The sequence below is a fragment of the Rhinatrema bivittatum genome, chromosome 3 (assembly GCF_901001135.1).
Source record: "Rhinatrema bivittatum chromosome 3, aRhiBiv1.1, whole genome shotgun sequence".
Taxonomy (NCBI): Eukaryota; Metazoa; Chordata; class Amphibia; order Gymnophiona; family Rhinatrematidae; genus Rhinatrema; species Rhinatrema bivittatum.
Genome location: NC_042617.1, coordinates 25573409 through 25591798, shown reverse-complemented (window position 1 = coordinate 25591798; position 18390 = coordinate 25573409). Strand labels below are relative to the sequence as shown.

Sequence of the window (18390 nt, the reverse complement as noted above, 5' to 3'; positions counted from 1 at the left end):
TGAAATTACAGCAAGGGAGACTGAGGATAAAATTTAGAAAGAATTTTCTAATCCTAATGGTATCTAAGCACAGGAACAGGTTACTAGGGCAGGTTTTTTTTAAGAGCAGAGAAGTCAAACATCTGTTTGTGAGGGTTTTGGTAAAATTGAACCTGCCTGGAGAAAAGTGGCTGGACCAGATGGTTCTCACTGGTGATTTCCTGGAACCTTTTGTCTCTGTTATGAAACTTTTTTTTAACTCACTTTCTTTTCTCCATTGCAACTAGAGTGCAAGGTAGAGGCCACCACTGGCCTCAACCAGTTTTAGAAAATGACCACTGGGTGACTTCTTGAAATAATTCCCAGCCCCACCTTTCAATGACTGCTTCATTTTTGTGTATTGCATGAAATGTGCATAAGAAATATACAGGCACCTGCTGCTGACGTTTTAAAAGATTCGGTCCGAGTCATTACAGCTCTTCACTAACTGCTAATAAGTCATTTGATATTATTTTCTTTTCAAATTTATCAGAACTCTTTATTGAATAATTTTCATTAGTGAGCTACACAAACTGAGTAATCCCATAGTCCTGCTATAGTTCTGCAATATTACATTTACTCCGTGGGGGTCTGTGTACAAATTGGGATTAAAACTGGCATTGAAATGCAGGTTACATCAGGCGTTAATGCCTGAAGTATAACATCTTGATATGCAGGATGTGCCAGTGTCACCATGGCCATGTTAAAGACAGTGCATCCGTGTTAATGCAGGCTGTGATTTGTACCTCTCCATGCTCACCGACCCAAAGTGTTAGTGCAGGGAAACCTCCCCCTCCCCCACCCACAAACTACCTAGGACCATAATTGGGTATCTCAACCCGTGAACCTCGCCTCTGCCCAAAACAAACACTACCTTCTGCTTTGCCATGTGGGTCAGAGTGTCTTCAGCACCATTTTGAATTTGCTGCTACAGCCAACAGCAGGAAAACCAATTCCCCTTCCTGCTGGCAAAGATTCTGGGGGAATCTGGAGAGATATGTGATGGGGGAGGCCATGGGCCACTGAGGCCAATGTGACTTTAGGTGAAGGAAGAAGGCCTGGAGTTCAGGCTTGTTTTGGGGGGAGGGGTCTGAGACTGCCAAGTGGGAGTCTCAGACCCCTCCCAAGTGGGAGGCCAAGGATGTCAATCATTATTCAGGGGCTGGAGTGTGTGTGTGTGGGGGGGGTTTGCGCAAAGCCCAGAAGTCATTGTTTATTGGCTGACGTTGGAAGGAAGAAGGCCCCAGTTGATCACTACTGTTGCAGCAGGGGGTGGAGCACCGGTCCATTGGTGCATGATAATGCAGGCCACCACCAGCAGGGAAATGAACAGGTTCAGGTATTAATGCTCAATACACTATCCAGTATTATATCCTAATGAGCTAATTAGCATAGCATTTTCAGCTCATCAGCTTATTTGCATTCGCATTACATCATCATGCAATAATGCTAATTTTCTTGCAAATAACTGGCATTGGATGTGGGTGTGAATGAAAAAGACATTCTGGAGATGAGTCTGCTGTACTGCCCTCTCTTTCCCTCCTCTCTTTGCAGACCTTGCCAGAAGTGTGTTCTGAACAAGATGAGCTGGACTTCCTCATGGAAGCTCTTATCATCAGGTACTGTACCAGGCAAACTGATGCCTCTCCCCAGTTGCACGCAGCCTTTGCCCCTTAAAGGAATGAGCACGTTACAGAAGAATCCCACAAAGCCTTAGTGCATTGCTCAATATCTTGGCCCCTGTGCTAGCAAGGTCCCTGATAGAAAATAGTTTTCTGAATGGAGGACGCAGTGACTGGTAGCCCAAAAGGCCAGGTCTGTATCCCTCTTCCTCTGAGGGGTCAATCGTCACCCATTACTGAGCAAAGGCCTGGACTGATATTTTTTGCATTCTGTATTCAATCATAACGGTTTAAAGCAATTGTATAAACAGATAATAATTAACAATTCATTACATTCTAAACTCAAATAAAATACAATAAGATCAATCTAATCAAATCAAAATAACAAACAATAAAAAACAAGCATGATACGGTAAAATAAATAAATAAGCCTCTTGTGATCCTGGTTTACATTTTTTTTTAATGCTGACCTGATTGTCTCATTCCTCTCATGCTTGCTTAAAGAGCCACATCATTAGATTTTTCTTGAAAATAAAAAAAAATGTGTTGCAGCCTTATTTCAGTAGGGATAGAGTTTCATAGTTTAGGGCCAGCAACTGAAATAGCTCTGTCTGTTACCTCACTCAAATGCGCTGATCGCATTCAGGGAACGGTTAAAAGGCCTTTATTTGCTGATCTCAGATTTCATTGGGGAATATGTAGATGCAAAAAGGCATTTAACCATTCAAATTTCTCATTATAAATGGATTTGTGTAATAAACATAATACTTTAAAATCAATCCTGTATTTTATTGGCAACCAATATAAAGTGATCAATGTAGGGGTAATATGATCAAACTTTCTCCCATCCGTTAAGGTCCCTGCTGTAGCATTCTGTAAAATTTGTAATGGTCTTAATGTGTTCAAAGGTAGTCCAATCAAAAAGGGGATTACAATAATCAAGGTTGGCAAAAATGAACATTCGAAGTACTGTTCGAAAATTGTCAAAGCTAAGAAGGGGTTTCAATTGTTTAAAGATGTGTAATTTATTATAGCCATTTCTAAGTTTGTGCCTAATGTATTTCTTCAAGTTTAATTCACTGTCAATAATTCCACCAAGATCACGCGCACAATCTTTTAGTTCAATTTGCATGGGGGTTTTGAAATGGATAGACGAGTTTGCTGACAATTTTCTATTTAACAATATAATTTAATACCAATTTCTTATGGAATACCATTGTGACTAGGGATTTCAAATGGATAGCAATATCCTCTGAAAAGGCCTCATGTGCATCCTCACCCAGAATATTAAGTCCAAGAGGCTGCCATGGACCCCAAAAGTTGAAAATAGGAGCACACTATCTGATGCTTTATGGACAAAAGCGCAGGCACTTGGCAAGCTATCTTCTGCAATCTTTGGTCTCTTAAACAAACTTGAACCAGCTTCGTATTGAAATGGGCTCCTGTATAAATTAGAGTCTGGGATGGCCACAGATTGCTCTTAGAGAAATTGCCTAACCAGCCTGCAAGCACTGAATCACTCTCTGGGTGGCCAAGAGTCTCTCTGAGTGCGACTTCACCCCTGATCAACCAATCATCCAGCTAAGTATGAACCAAGATTCCTTCCTTGTGCAAGGCCATTGCATCAACCACCCTCATCTTTGAAAAAGTCCCTGGTGCCATCGCTAACCCCAAAGGGCAGGGCTTTGAAACTGGACATGCCGACCCAGAACCGCAAAACGAAGAAAGCGCTGATGAGTTGATCTTTTCAGAATATGAAGATAAGCCTCCATCAGGTCCAGCGTGGTTAACAATTCTCCCTTTCTTACTGCCAGACTCACTGATCTCAGATTTTCCATTCTACAAGCATGCAGTAAGTACGCCAAAGAGATCACTGTGTTGATGGCTACGTTAGAGGGTCCCAGTACATGGACGGTGACTGTTTTTTTAGAGTGATAAGTCAGCTAATGTGACAAGATTCAAGGAGCACAGAGATTTTGATACAAAACATTTAGTTCAGTTTATTGTTCCACTTGATATGCCGCAGTCTCATTATTACATAGATGCGGTTACTGTTACAAATACAATGCATACACAATCATCTTCCAAACATGCCCACCTCCCAATTTCCACCCTCCCCCAATGCAAATTCCCCCCCGATTATCACCCACTAAAAACACCCTCCCCCTAAAACCATTTGTCATGGCCGTGTAGGCCAGTTAAATGAAATCCCCAAGTAGGAGCAGTACAGGACTCAAGAGCAGAGCAGGGCAGGGTCTTCTGCCTATCCGGCCACCTCCCCCTTGGGTTGAGCCCACAGGTTCTGGTGGCTGGCAGGATACTCTGGCAGGACTCCTCTGGCAGGATACTTGGAGCAGGGGTTCAGGCAGATTCGAAGACAGGCAGGGCAGGCAGAGTTCGAGCAGAGGCAATGTTGAAGATCAGGCCTGATCAGGAATGAAAAGTCAGTCCGATAGCAAGGAGATGCAGGGCTAGCAGGAACTTGAACAGGGGAAATATCAGGGGTGGAGCAAGGTGGGAAATAGGGCAGACAAATAGACAGAAACAGAGACAGAGGGCAAGGCATGGCAATTCTGGGACAGGATACAAGGCAGATCAGGGAGCAGACAATCAAGAGAGCAGAGGAACAGAGACGGGAACAAGGCAAGGCAGGGGCAAGACAAGCGAGACACCAAGGCTAGGACAGGGGCAAGGGCAAAGCAGAAACAGAATGCAGGACAAGACAGGGAGCAGACAGACAAGGACAGAAAACAGGCAAGAAGGCTGTTAGGAGGCCAAGCAGGAACTGGTAGGAGGGTCACAGGGAGGACAGGGGAGCAAACAAAAAGAAACTTGATAAGACAAGTGTGGCCTCTAACAGGCCTCACTCAGAAAAGGTACTAGACAAGGCAAGAAAGCCTCTAACAGGCCACACAGGGAACGGGAATAAGTCAAAGCGATAATAAATAATAAAGCACAGAGGTGGCCAGATCAGGAGGGCAAGGAGACCCGATGAGGCGGCAGTGGGCTATGAGTGAAGTAATGTGGATAAGTGCAAGGTATATTCCAAAATTCGGGGGGGGGGGGGGGGGGGGGGGGGGCAGCTAAATGCTATCCAACAGGTCGGTTAAATGCACTTTCCCCAAAGGAGCTGTTTCCAGGAAAGCTGTTGGTGCATAGTAAATTAATGAGTCCATCAAAGACTTAAAGGTGAATCTTCAAACGTGTGCTTAAAAATCAGCATTTACGCATGTAAATGGCATTAACGCGTGTATGTGCTGTTTTATAAACCTCAAAGTACACGCACAAGTAAGGGTTGGTGAGTAAGTTTGCGCATGTGAAAAAGCGGCGTGCCAGGAGAGTTCTGGGGCGGGGCCGACATTAGTTACGCGTGAGAGATGTAGGCATGCAGATTTGGCAGCTTGCTCACCTGTATTTACGTATCTGAATCTAGAGTAGGTGATCGTCAAGGTCTTAAAATGTGAAATACTGACTGGGTGAGGGGGTCTGGGTGAAATGGGGGACTCGGGGGCTGAAGATCCAGGAGGGTCTCGATGACCTGCAGATGGGGCTGGGCAAACGGTTAGACTAATTGGTAAAAATGGTAATTTCACTGCCGCTCGCATGTTAGGAAATCTCCCGACTTAACACACGTAAAACCTGGTTTATTGGGGGTAAATGCATGGAAATTACGCAGGTAAAATCTCCACGCGTAAGTTTTTAAATTTAGACGTATAAATACTTGAGTATAGCAGCTGCCAGCTACTTATGTAGATAAATTCTGATCTGTCCGGCTAAGTAGGGGCTTTGCTGTTACTTAGCCGGATAAATCGGAACTTGTCTGGATATGTGCAATATGTATTAGAGATGTGAATCAGAACTGGAATCTGATCGGTTCCGGTTCCGATCCAAATCTTAAAATTTTTATCGCCCAGCCCGATTTGAGTTCTATCGGCTGCGCCCGATCCGATAATCAAAACACCCTCCTGAACCCCCCAAAAAGGTTTTAAAATTACCTAGTGGTCCAGCGGGAGCGTGGGGAGCGATCTCCCGCTCTCAGGCCATCGGCTGCGTTAATAAAAATGGTGCCGATGGCCCTTTGCCCTTACCATGTGACAGGGCAAAGGTAGCGCCGGCGCCATTTTGAATATTGGCAATACGGCCTGAGTGCAGGAGATCGCTCCCGGACCCCGCTGGACCCCCAGGGACTTTTGGCAAGCTTGGGGGGGGCCTCCTGACTCCCACAAGACTTGCCAAAAGTCCAGCGGGGGTCCGGGAGCGACCTCCTGCACTCGGGCCGTATTGCCAGTATTCAAAATGGTGCCGGCGCTACCTTTGCCCTGTCACATGGTAAGGGCATCGGCGCCATTTTTATTAACGCAGCCGATGGCTCGAGAGCGGGAGATCGCACCCCCGCTGGACCACCAGGAAATTTTAAAAGGTTTTGGGGGGTTCAAGGGGTCATTTTAAAGGGTCAGGTGGGTTTTTTTTTATCGGGCCATCGGCGCCATTTATATTAGTGGCAGCCAAAATGGCGCCGATGGCCCGAGAGCGGGAGATCAGGCCGGGACCCCCCCCACTGGACCACCAGGTAATTTAAAACATTTTGGGGGGGTTCGGGAGGGTGGGGGATTTGTTTTAAAGGGTCGGGTGGGTTTAGGGGTTGTTTTGGTGTGACGGTTTTCCCGCCCTCCCCCCTCCCCCGATTTACGATTTTTCACAATAAATCGGGGGAATTTCTATTGTATCGCGACTCTAACGATTTTTGACGATTTAAAAAATATCTGACGATTTTTTTAAATCGTCAAAAAACGATTCACATCCCTAATATGTATTCATGTGGGGACTTTTTACACGTGTACGCGTGTTACAGGGTGCAATTCGGCCTATTTTGGAAACTGTGTATATCATATATGTGCAGGTTATAAATACAGGAGTAGATTTCCATGCGCCCACATAAATATAGTCAAGGGCATGCACGCGGTTGTTTGAAAGTTATCTTTCCCTGTTTCTAAACCCCAAAGATACTGAAACACAATAGATAACATTTTACATTTTAACCTCTGCTCCACTTGGAGCCAATGAAGGCTGGATATAGTGTCCCAATAATAGCAGCAACGTTCTGAATCAACTGCGGCCTTTAACATAGATAATCCGGGTATGCCCTGGAACGAGGAATAACAGTAATCCACCCCAACTCATCACCAGTGAGTGGATAAGAGTTGCCAAGTCTCTAGTATCCAGCATGGCCCAAAGTGGACAAACATTTCGTAGATGACAAAAGGCACCCCTAACCACCGTTGGAATCTGGCAATCCATATTCAGGTTAGCATCCTTCACTCCCAAACTACAAACATCCTTCCCTGAATAATCCATAAGAATTCAGACTGCTTGAGATTCAGTTTGAGTTTAAACGACAGCAGCCATTTCATTGCTGTATTGAGACAGGTATTAAAGCTTGTCACACGCATAATCTTATTCAGTCCATTATATTTCACCGGCTGAATGTCATCAGCAAAGAGATAGCATTCATCCTGATAAACTCTGAATCAGAGACGGCGCCAAGTGAAGGTCAAACAAAAGTGGTGACAGAACAGGGTCCTTGTGGAGTTCCGTGAAGCGTTGTCCTTACTCCCGAAATGCTGTGCCTACTAACGAACTCTAACTCTGATCTGTCAGATAAGATGTAAACCCTTTCTCAACTGCACCCAGAAATCCCAAGGCGTGCAAAGATTTCAGTAAAAGATCAGGATCAGCCCAGTCAAAGGCTGCTGAAATATCAAGCAGCGTAATAAGCGAATCCAGGTCATGGTCATCCTGGTCCTGGTCACCGTCATCTTTCATTCACTAGAGCCAGAAGGGCTGTCTCAGCTCCATGTCCTGGCAGGAACCCGGATGGAGCCCCTTAACAGCTTCCAAACGACCTTGTATCTGAAGGTAAACTGCTTTCTCAATAACGCTGGGTCCGTAATGCTCCCTTCCCCCAAACTACTCTCCTAGTAGTTCCCGAGAAGAGCGATAATCTCCCTCCAGTGCTGCCTGGACAGTCTGCATGTGGTGAGCTAATGCCCCTGGTTTTCAATATTGTTTGCCGAGGCCTGGGAATTTCTAGCAGCTTCCATCCCTAGAAAGCGTTTCTGCATCTGTCCAGGCTGAAGCTCATTCTTTCAGAGCTCCCCACCCTCGCAGGAAGGATAATCTAATATAAATAACTGATACATTCATATATCTATATATATATATATCTATATATATATATATATATAGGGGTAGATTTTTTTAAAAAGCGCGATCGCGTACTTTATAAGATATGCGCATAGCCACGCGTATCCTCTAAAATCCTGGATCGGCGCGCGCAAGGCTGCCGATTTTGGGCAGCCTGCGCGCGCCGAGCCGCGCAGCCTGCCTCCATTCCCTCCGAGGCCGCTCCGAAATCAGAGCAGCCTCGGAGGGAACTTCCTTTCGCCCTCCCCTCACCTTCCCCTCCCTTCCTCTACCTAACCCACCCCCCCCCCCCCCGGCCCTATCTAAACCCCCCCCTTACCTTTGTCCCTAGATTTATGCCTGCGAGAAGCAGACGTAAATCTACGCGCGCCAGCAGACTGCTGGCGCGCCGTCTTCCGACCCGGCAGCTGGTCCGGAGGCCTGGACCATGCCCCCGGGCCGGCGCCACGCCCCCAGTCCCGCCCCCGAAACGCTGCATCATCCGGTCCCGCCCCCGACACGCCACCTTTGAAAAACCCCGGGACCTACGTGCGTCCCGGGGCTCTGTGCGCACCGGCGGCCTATGGAAAATAGGCGCGCCGGCGCGCAAGGCCCTGCTCGCGTAAATCCGGGCAGATTTACGCGAGCAGGGCTTTTAAAATCCGCCCGATAGTGAAAAAAGATATCTGAAAACTTACACTAATATAGTGCTGTACCACTAAATATCTATAATTCTAATTACCCCTAGTGTAAAACAGCACATAAAAATGTTTCTTAAAATCAAAACTAAATATGTCACAAAATCATAACTAAACCTTTATTCAAAACTTACACAAAAAGTACATACCTAAAAATGCATATAATGTTAATATCAAAAATATAAATTTGTGTGTAGTACAAATGTAATTAAATACATACAATGAAAAAGGTTTTACAGATGTTATACTGAAAACAATCCTATGTATAACACACACACCACACTCATACTCAAATCATGCTCAGATAAAGATACAAACAACTTGTGTCCTTTTTCTTAATAAACCAGCAAATACAGAATATAATGTGAGGTTAGCAAGCTCAATCAAAAAAGAATATCTTTCTATCTATCTATCTATATATATATATATCACAAAACTGGCAGACAGCGATGTCATACTACAACCATATCAGATGTACCATCCTCCCTCAACGTCCCATAACAGACTCGTTGTTACATTTACGCAAATGTGTGTTTAACATATCATATTATCTCGTTCTTTAAAGGTCAAAGTTTATATTGTATCTGTTATTCAAAAGTTACAAGGTGTTATTACTGTTAACTGTTCTAAGCTGTAACATGTTGTTTTACCTGTAAACCGGAGTGAAGGCAGCTAGCTATACTTCGGTATATAAAAGACTTTAAATAAATAAATATATATATATATATAAATATCACATAATTTGCATGACCCAATGTTGAAGTTCGGCTTTGAAGAACTCCGACAAGGATCCTCGTTTCACCTGTTGGCTTCTTCAGGGGGAATCTGAACATGGAAAAACATCAACTAAATCTAATTGAAATAGGAAAAAATGCCGTCTGTCTTAAAGGGGATTATATTGGTGCAAGAGCAACAAAATCTGGTGTCTTAGAAAAGTAGGAAGCGTGTGTGTTTGCTTCCAGAAAGATCCTCTTTATTAAAGCCTCCTTCGAACGTATAATCTGAAAAGTCTCCACTTAATACCGTACGCAGATGTTCACCAGTGTAATCTTCGTGGCGTTACTGCCGCTGTTTCTGCTCTCTGTAATGCCCGACAGTCCGCTGTGTAAACAGGACAAGCTGACCGCTTGGGAAGGCGAGTTGCAATATTAGTCTAGGTAGTGAAATTAACAGGAAAAGTCCATAAACAAATTTGTGATATTTTTTTGGGGGGACGGCCCCAAAATTTCTTCTTCTACTGTACTGAATAAAATTATTAATTTTCGGGGGGGGGGGAGGGGCAGAGGGTTTGAAGGATGACGAATCAGACTTTTAACTATTTGAAAACTAAGGGTACTTGAAAAAGGGGGAGGTTAGTGCTGTTACCTTTAAATCTTAACCCTGTTATAGAAAAAGTAAAACATTTTTTTAACTCCACCACCACCTGCACTGCCACCTGCTCCAACTCCAACTGCACTAAGTACAGGAGAAAATCAGTCATCGGAGTGCACACTGGACAGCTATAGGGTAGGATGTTATATGTGGATTTTTGCGACCATGCTCACTTAGGAAAGCGAAAACTGATCTGAGTTTCCCCCTTGGAAGGGGAAGCAAGCAAGCTCGAACGTCACTTCAGAGTAACCTAGTGCTGGTCTGTAATTTGCCTTTGAGTAAAGCTTGGGCCGAACTGCCTTTCTCACCCAAGTTGTTATGTCCTCTGTTTCTGCAGCAAATTCAGCCACCAGAACATTGTGCGTTGCATCGGTGTCAGCTTGCAGGCCCTGCCTCGCTGTATCCTGCTGGAGCTCATGGCCGGAGGGGACCTGAAATCCTTCCTTAGGGAGACACGGCCTAGACTGGTAATGTTTCCCACTGCAAAATATTTTGGGACCGTTTCTTACTTTCTTTTGCCTACTAATGCCCGTTGGGCATAGGAATATTTCACAATAGGTATCAAAATTATGTGGCGCCTACATTTAGATGCCAGAAATCCCAGCTTCAACCTGATGTCCAGAAAGAGAAGTAACTATGGAGAGGCGACCATTTCAGTGAGAATATCTCCTGAAAAGTGCTTGTAATCTCTTGATGGATGCAGTGCACTTGCAGGCAGACACATGGAAATTACCATCTGATGTTTATGTGCTGCAAGATAATAATAATAAAAAAAAAAAAAACGTTGCCACCTCTAGATTTATCTTGGATAAGGTAGTGGTGTTGTAATGTTAGTCCAAAAAGACACCTAGAAATAAAGGTCAACAGATAAGCCCCATGAGTGATTCCTTCTCATTGGACTCGTCGTGGTACACTCAGTTCAGTTTCTCCCATCGGCGTTATGGCACCGGAGCAAAGGCTCATGCAGGAGGGGATGTTCTAAGTGTACGATCTGTAAATGGCTCACATCATGCTGAAATGCCTCTTTTCAAAAAATAGCACTATCCCAAGTCTCTTTTTAGCTGGTCTTATTGTGCAGCTCAGGGTAGATCAGTCGCTCTGTCTGGTGCCCGAGGGAGCTCCAGGGGCTGTCTCTGGTGACTGCGGTTGGCCCTGGCATGAAGTCTTTGTGTGTTAGACTCTGCTGTCCTCCAGGGGAAAACGGGAAGCAGTCACACGGTGCTTCCGGCACGCCCGTTGTTGACAACTCTCCCAAGCCCTTGAGGGGACTCTTCTAAACCCCCCTCATGCCCTAGACTTTTAAAATAAAAATTTAGGAAGAATAATAACTTAGACAAAGGTTTCATGTCGTCTTATTATTGTACAGTTAGCCTTTTGTTGTTGCATTGTCTCAAGCATCCCTGCATCTTGCGATCTCCCTGTGTCCTCACAATGCTGATAGATTCTTTGCAGAGAGGGAACCAGCTGACGGCGAACGCCTGGGAATGTCTTTCTGAACTTTGAGCCTTGAGTGTGAGCCTCAGTTGGCAGAGATCGCATATTTACTATTGTTTCTCTAGAGTTTCCAACCGGCCAGTACCCAGTCAGCCTGGCTTTTTATTTATCTGGACCGGCTGGCTGCCAGCACACGTTCAAAACCAGCAATATAAAAGTGGGTTTTGAAGCTTCTCTCTCTCTCTCTCTCTCTCCTCTCACCAGCTGTGTGTTAGCCGGGAGTCAGCAGGACCCCAGTATCCCAGGTCACAAGCAGAGGAAACAAGAGCTGCTCTGCTTTCTCCAGCTCCTTTTACCCCTCTGGTCCCGGGGACAGGCGAGAGAGTACTGCAGTTACATAGCAGGCTCTTCTCTGCTCCCAGGTCTGCTGACAGTGCTGCCAGCAAATAGAGGAAGAGGAGGAGGAGGAGAGAGCCCCAGTCAGCATAAAGCCAACTGGGAATGACGTGAGGAGATGCATACTGAAAGTGGATGAGGAGGTGGTGAATGTGGGTGGGAGAGACTGATGAAAGTGATGAGGAGGAGTGAATGTTTGGAGAATGAGGAGAGAGGTGATGAGGAGGGGTGAATGCTGGGATTGGAAAGATGGAAATGCTGAATGAGGATGGGGGTTAATGATGGAAGGGGGAAAGTGAATACTAAGGGGGGGTGGCAAGGAATGGGTTAATGCTAGGGAGGGTGAAAGAGGGTGAATGCTGCAGGCGAATCTTTGCTGAGGGAGTAGGGGGGGGGGGGTGAATACTGGACCAGGGGATGAGGAGGAGGGGTGAATGCTGGGGGTGACAAGTCATAGGAAGGAGCGGATGTTGGGGAGGTGAGAAGTGGGTGAAAGTTGGGGGAAGCCTGAGGAGCAGGTGAATCTAGGGGAGGGGGAGTGAGGAGGAGGAGAGGGTGAATACTAAAGGCAGGAAGTGATGAGGCTAAATGAATACTGGGGAGAACATTTGAACGGGATGAACGCTGGTGGATTATGGAGAAGAGCACAAATGCTGGGGGAATGGGATGACGAGGAAGGGGGTGAATGCTGTGGGGGATGGGAGGAGCATGTAAAAACTGGATGAACCTGAGGAGGGGGGTGAATAAAGAGGAGGAGCAAATACTGAGGAAGGGGCGGAGACGGGGAATAATGCTAGGGAAGGGGGAGTAAGGAGGAGAGCTTAATGTTGGGGATGATGAGTCGCGAGAAGGCGTGAATGCTGTGGTGAAGAAGAAGAGCAGGGGTTAAATGCTTGGGGGAGCGAGAAGGAAGGGTGAATGCTGGGAGAAAGACATAAAGAGGAGGGGTGGATGCTAGGGGAAGAGTGTAAAGAGGAAGGGGGAGGTGAGGAGCGAGTGAAGGCTGGGGGCAGTGGTGAGGTGAGAAGCGAAGACAGGGTGAGAATAGGAGAACACTTCCAAACTTGTGAGCTGGGGTTTATCCAGATAGCCAAAGAGCTACCTGGACAAAAACTCTGAACAGAACAGGTCACCCTCTCACCATCGAAAGTTTACTTGGTTAATTCTTTACCCGGGTAACATTTAGCTGGATAAAAAGACGGAGGATGGAGGGTTTCCAGGGGCAGGGCTTAAATTTAGCTGTACTTAGGTGGTTTAAGTGGTCGGAAAAAAAAACTGGGGCCTAAAGTCACTCTGGGTAACTTTAGCAGAGTATATTTGGCGGCAGACTTACCCGGGTAAGTCCTGCTGACTTTCTTGCCTAAAGTTAAGCAGACAGATTCCCGCTCCCTGCACTGCTGAAGACGAGCCTTCGGTTCTCGGCCTGTCGGCCCTTAGCGTCTCTTCCAGATCTTGAATATCCTGGATTACTCTCTTACGGCTCTGCCATTTGTCTTGTCTGGGAACCATTTTCTGTGCGCATCTCTGCCTCTGCGTGTGTCTTGCGGGATGAATCGTGGAAGAGGAACAAAGGCGTGTTTATATGGGTAGAGCTTTATGCAAAGATAAGGGCGGCTTTTCGGAAGGGAATCAGACTTCTTTCATTCTGTGCTCAGTTAGTTGTTGTAGTGGGGCCACGGGGTGAAAGCAGACAACGTCAGGGGCGACCACTCCCGTCCTCTACCTGGCAACACGATGGCACTTAAGTCAGGACTTGAAATAACGGCAGGCAACTCCAAAGCCGTGGTTCCAAAACTGGTCTGACGAAGTCCCCAAACAATTATTCACAAGCTGTCCCATGGGCGCGGTTCAGCCTACACAGGTCTCGCGTGCTCTTTGCTGAGCATTTGGGCCGATACTATGGAGGAGAAGCCACAGAAAAGCAGTAACTTCTGTTTGTTTGTTTTTTTCTTTTTCCCCCGAGCCCTTGACGCACGGGGAAAAGGGCCGAGGCAGAACGTGGGTCCTCTGCTGAGTGAGATTTAGCACCGCCGGGAGGCAGTAAATCTTCAGCCACTCCGCCGCCCTCCCCTGGGGTTTTTGCCGTCCTAGGCACGGGGCCTGGGGAAGTCCATGAGCCGACCGCTGTCCCAGCCTGTGGGAGGCGGGAAAGCCAATCATTGCTCTTGGAACAGCTAAAGAGCCCCCAGCCCAGTGACGGTGGCACCGGGCCACAAGAAGCGGCAGGGGTATTCCACACCTCCCACGGGCCGTGGCAGGGGTCGGCTCACGGACCTCCCCCCCAGGACGGGATAGACCAACAGAAGCGAGCTGAAGGCGATCCATGTTGCGTGTCCGCTGGGAGACGGAGAGTACCGAGCAGAGAGAGATGCTTTGCAGGGGAGGAGAAATGGGAAAAAAAAAAAAGCAGAAATGTGACTTGAATTCTGTACGATGCTCATATTTATTTAAAATTATATATATATATTTAAAATCTTTTATGTGCTGCTTCTGCAATAAAGGCATTTGTTTCCCTGCTTCCTGCAGAACCAGCCCTCTTCCCTGGCTATGCTGGACTTGTTGAACGCGGCTCGTGACATCGCGCACGGCTGTCAGTATTTGGAAGAAAACCACTTTATTCACAGGTGAGCCCACCCTTCTTCTCTTGCCCCTTTCCATTTCCGTTTGTTTTGCCTTTTGTTACCCCTGAGGTTCGCCATGCCTGAAATTTCAGGCGACGGTGTCTCCGCGGCTGGACAGTAACTTACAGCCTGCCGCGAGTCACAAGCCCCACAGCACCGGGGGGCAGGGCAGGGAGGCAGGACGCCCCCTTTCGCTTCGGTCCAAGCTATCACTACCCTACTGCTGCGCAAAGCACAGGCCCTCAACTGCAGCAGGACAGCCCCCAAGACCTGCTCTTCAAAAATAGTCCATGCATTCCTACAAAGGCAAGGGGCACACTTAGTACCAGGGCTTAGTCCTACCAAACCCTGGCATGGATTTTGAGAAAGGGAGAGGGAGGGGGTGAAGGATGGGCCTACAGGGTCCAAGGTGTAGTTTATGGCTTCTCTTTCAGTGGTCGTGTGCTCAAACGCTGTAGCTTCCAGAGCCAAGAAACAGAATGGACACTTACTCTGTGTTCAAAAAATCAAAGGCTTAGGGCCAGATTTTCGAAACCTACGTGCGGGCGTAGATTTGTGCGCGCAACCCGGCGCGCACAAATCCACGCCTGATTTTATAACATGCGCGCACGCAAGGGGGTGCACCTTGTGCGCGTCGAGCCCTAGGGGAGCCCCGATGGCTTTCCCCGGAGTGGCCTCAGAGGGAACTTTCCTTTCGCCCCCCCCCCCACCTTCCCCTCCCTTCCCTATCTAACACGCCCCCCAGCCCTACCTAAATCCCCCCACCTTTATTATTAAAGTTGCGCCTGCCTCTGGCCACGCCCCCGCCCCGCCCCTTTTTCGAGTCCCGGGACATACGCGCGTCCCGGGGCTTGCGTGCGTCGCCGAGCCTATGCAAAATAGGCTCGGCACACGCAGGAGGGGTTTAAAAGGGTTACGCGCCTAACCCTTTCAAAATCTGCCCCTTACTGTTCAGCTCGTTTAATGGAAATGAATTGGCACCAGGTACATTTTCTTCTTGTCACGTCCGTAATCACAGCAATAAATCGAATCTCAAACGATCTGTATCTGCAGTTCTGTGATCTTTTCCCCAGGGTCCTGGCTTTCCTTGGAGGGAGTATAGACTGCTTGGATTGCACTAAAAAGGATTCTCCTATCCCTTGAGGGTCTCCCTTTCTCCATTACCCGAATACCTGTGATCCACTGCCTGATCCTTCCTTCTCCTCTTCTCCCGGCTGAATCTTCCATGGGCGGCTCCCGGTTTTCTCCTCCCAGTTTGGGATTCCAGTTCGTGTCCATTCCTTTTCTCCACGGTTCTTGTAGATGACACAAGGATGTATTCTTCCCCATTCCTCTCTCTGGGACAGGAAGAACAGACACGAAACTTCCTCCCGGCAAAAATCCGCATACGCTCAAAAGACACAAAAGCCAAGATGACCCCTGTCGCTAGCCTCTGTATGTAGGCCAGCAAAATTGATCCATTTCTTCCTGTGCTTCTCAGGAGAGGGTTTAGCCACTGCTGCTAAAACAGAAAAAAAAAAAAGAGGGGAACTACAAAACGCCAGACCTTCTCCAAAATAAAATGTCGCACTGGACCTAGAGGTCACCTGCTAATATGCATTGCAGCCACCTCCCGTGGGGGTGTTGTGGCAAGATGGCACATTCACTGCTTGGTCCTAGCCAGTAGGCCCAGGTCTGTAGCAGAGATCCCAGTGCGGCCCCACACGAGCAACGCCGGGGGGGGTCCACTGGCCGTGTTTTTGCACTTATCTCACCCATTTGCACACTGACCGTTTGACGTGTCTGATTCCCCGTGTAAAACAGGAGCGTACGCTACTAAGACAGCTCTTACAGCAAACAGTAAATGTGTGACCGGGTCACGTATTGACTTTGCTTCCTTTCGAAAAACAGAAGTAGCAAAAGGTAAGCCGATGATGGACTGTGGTCCAGGGCGCTGCAGCAGGAAACAAACTGGGAAGACCGGACGGGCAGGCTAGACAAGTCACATCCTATGTCTCTATGCAGCCCACGGTCTGGTCAAGCAGGCGCGCTCGTATGGGCAGTAAGCTTGGCCTTAGATTTTATGGAACGAGCCATCCTATGAATTCCCTCTTGGTTTTTCTAATACACCTTTCCATATTTTATTCTGCATTTTGCTCATAGTGTAGCACTTCTGATCTTTTATTTCTGCCCAGCTCGTGCCCTTTCAGTAATTCTTAGGAGGGCCCAGTTTCCTGGATGACCAATAGAGGTCCCAGAACGCCGCTCCCCATCCTCCTCCTGCCCTATGACCTGGCCACTTAGCAAAACCTAACTCTGCCGCTGTTGGGGTTGGTTTTTTTTTTCCCTCTAAAGATTCCAAGGTACATATCAGTTTAACTGAAACCGTGGTTAAAAGGGGGGGAATGTAGAATTCAATAATAATAACGCGTCTGGAATGCAGAAAATGCAAACATTTCTTCATGTGCAGAAAACTGTAAATAAAGTCTCTTTTTTTTTTCCAGGGACATTGCTGCCAGGAACTGCCTCCTTACTTGTCAGGGGCCTGGGAGAATCGCCAAAATTGGAGATTTCGGTATGGCCCGGGATATCTACAGGTAAGAAAACAGAGCCAACGGCGATGCTATTTAAAAGGGGAGGGTTTTTCTTGGCATCAGATACTGAGTGTCCCTTCAAGGGGGGGCAAATTTTAACCCCCCCCCCCCGGCTCGTATACGGGTCCGCCAGTACTTTGTGCCGGCAGATCCGCGAGCTCACTTTCAAAAGGAGACCCATTGCGTTTCCCTGTGAAATCAGCACCAGCGGGGAGGGGAGGGGGGCTCAGCGGGTCAGGGGCCTGGCGCCTGCTTCACACACAGTAAAGTATCCGCGGGATTTGCAAAATGAAATCAGTGCACAGTGCTTTCCCGCCCCCCCCCCGGGCTTGCCCCTTTCACAGCGTGCAACCGCATGACGTTTACCAAGATAATTAATGCAAAGCTGGTCCCGCAGAGAGCCTCAAGGAGCCACACTGGAATTTTAAAAACAGGTTACAGGGAAGAAGAGCAGATTTAAATTTTTCCAGCAAGAATCAAAGATCGCGCAACAGGCCCGAGAGCCATTTTCCCGTCGCGATTCTGACTAGCGCGCAACTTTTCGCTTGAGGATTTAAATTTCCTGAAGCTTCTGGAAGGGAAAAAAAATAAAACTCTTTCAGAGAATATCCCGCAGGCACACGTTTCCTTCCAAATGTGCGGGCGGGCATTTGCCTGAAAGTGCAACACTGGAAGACTCGGGCGAACGTCCCTCCTTGGGTTTTGCACAAAATCCTGCTCGCACAATTTTTTTTTTTCTTTTTTGGCAGCTAAACTCGGCTACTTTGGAACTGCTTAAATCAAGCGAACATTTGCTGAACGTTTTTCTCTCTTTTTTAAATTTGAACTCTATTTATTTAGAGCCTTTCTGTACCTCAGGCCAAGCTAATTACGCCGAGGTGGATCTTAGCTGGCTAGAGAGAGAGCGTGAGAAAGTTATCGCCAGGAGACTCCGCGGCCCCCTACCCAGCTAGTCCTGCCGCTGAACGTACCCCAGCTAAAACTGCCCGGCCAACACTGAGAGGCGGTGCTTGGTGGCACCCAGCAGGACCTCTTTCTGTGCAGCTAAGTAGTATGCGGGTTATGAAGAGAGGAGAAGAAGAGGTCGTCCTGGCTGAATGCAAGGCTGGCGTGGCGTGGCGCGCCCGGGGCCCTCCCTCTAGTCTCCGGCAGGGACCATTGCTTTGGGGGTCTGGAGTATCTGGCTGAGGGCATGAGAGAAGAGCTCTGTGTGGTACCTGAAGACCTTGCGTTCCCCTCCTCCAGCCTTGATGTGACGGGCGGATGCCATGGAAGTGACCATTTCAAAATGACTGCTGGCGCTAAACTCAATGCAAATGACCCCTCTTCCTCCAAAAGATAAGTCTTAATTTAAGACTGTCAAGGAGAACACTATCCCCCTCTTATCCTCTTTCCTCCCTCTCCTCCTTTATGTAGTCTGCTCATTTTTACTTCTCCAAGTGACTTCTTAGTGCTGCTACTGTGCTGCTTTGTC

At 47.5% G+C, this 18390-nt stretch overlaps 1 protein-coding gene across 1 annotated transcript in view; it reads left to right on the top strand.

Annotated features, from left to right (window-relative positions):
- The window catches only part of ALK (ALK receptor tyrosine kinase), a 248482-nt gene that overhangs the window by 186032 nt on the left and 44060 nt on the right, over positions 1–18390 (top strand). The window contains 4 exon segments of the mRNA XM_029593009.1: positions 1573–1637; positions 10230–10359; positions 14249–14346; positions 16827–16919. Of these exon segments, the coding sequence (XP_029448869.1) occupies positions 1573–1637; positions 10230–10359; positions 14249–14346; positions 16827–16919 (386 nt within the window).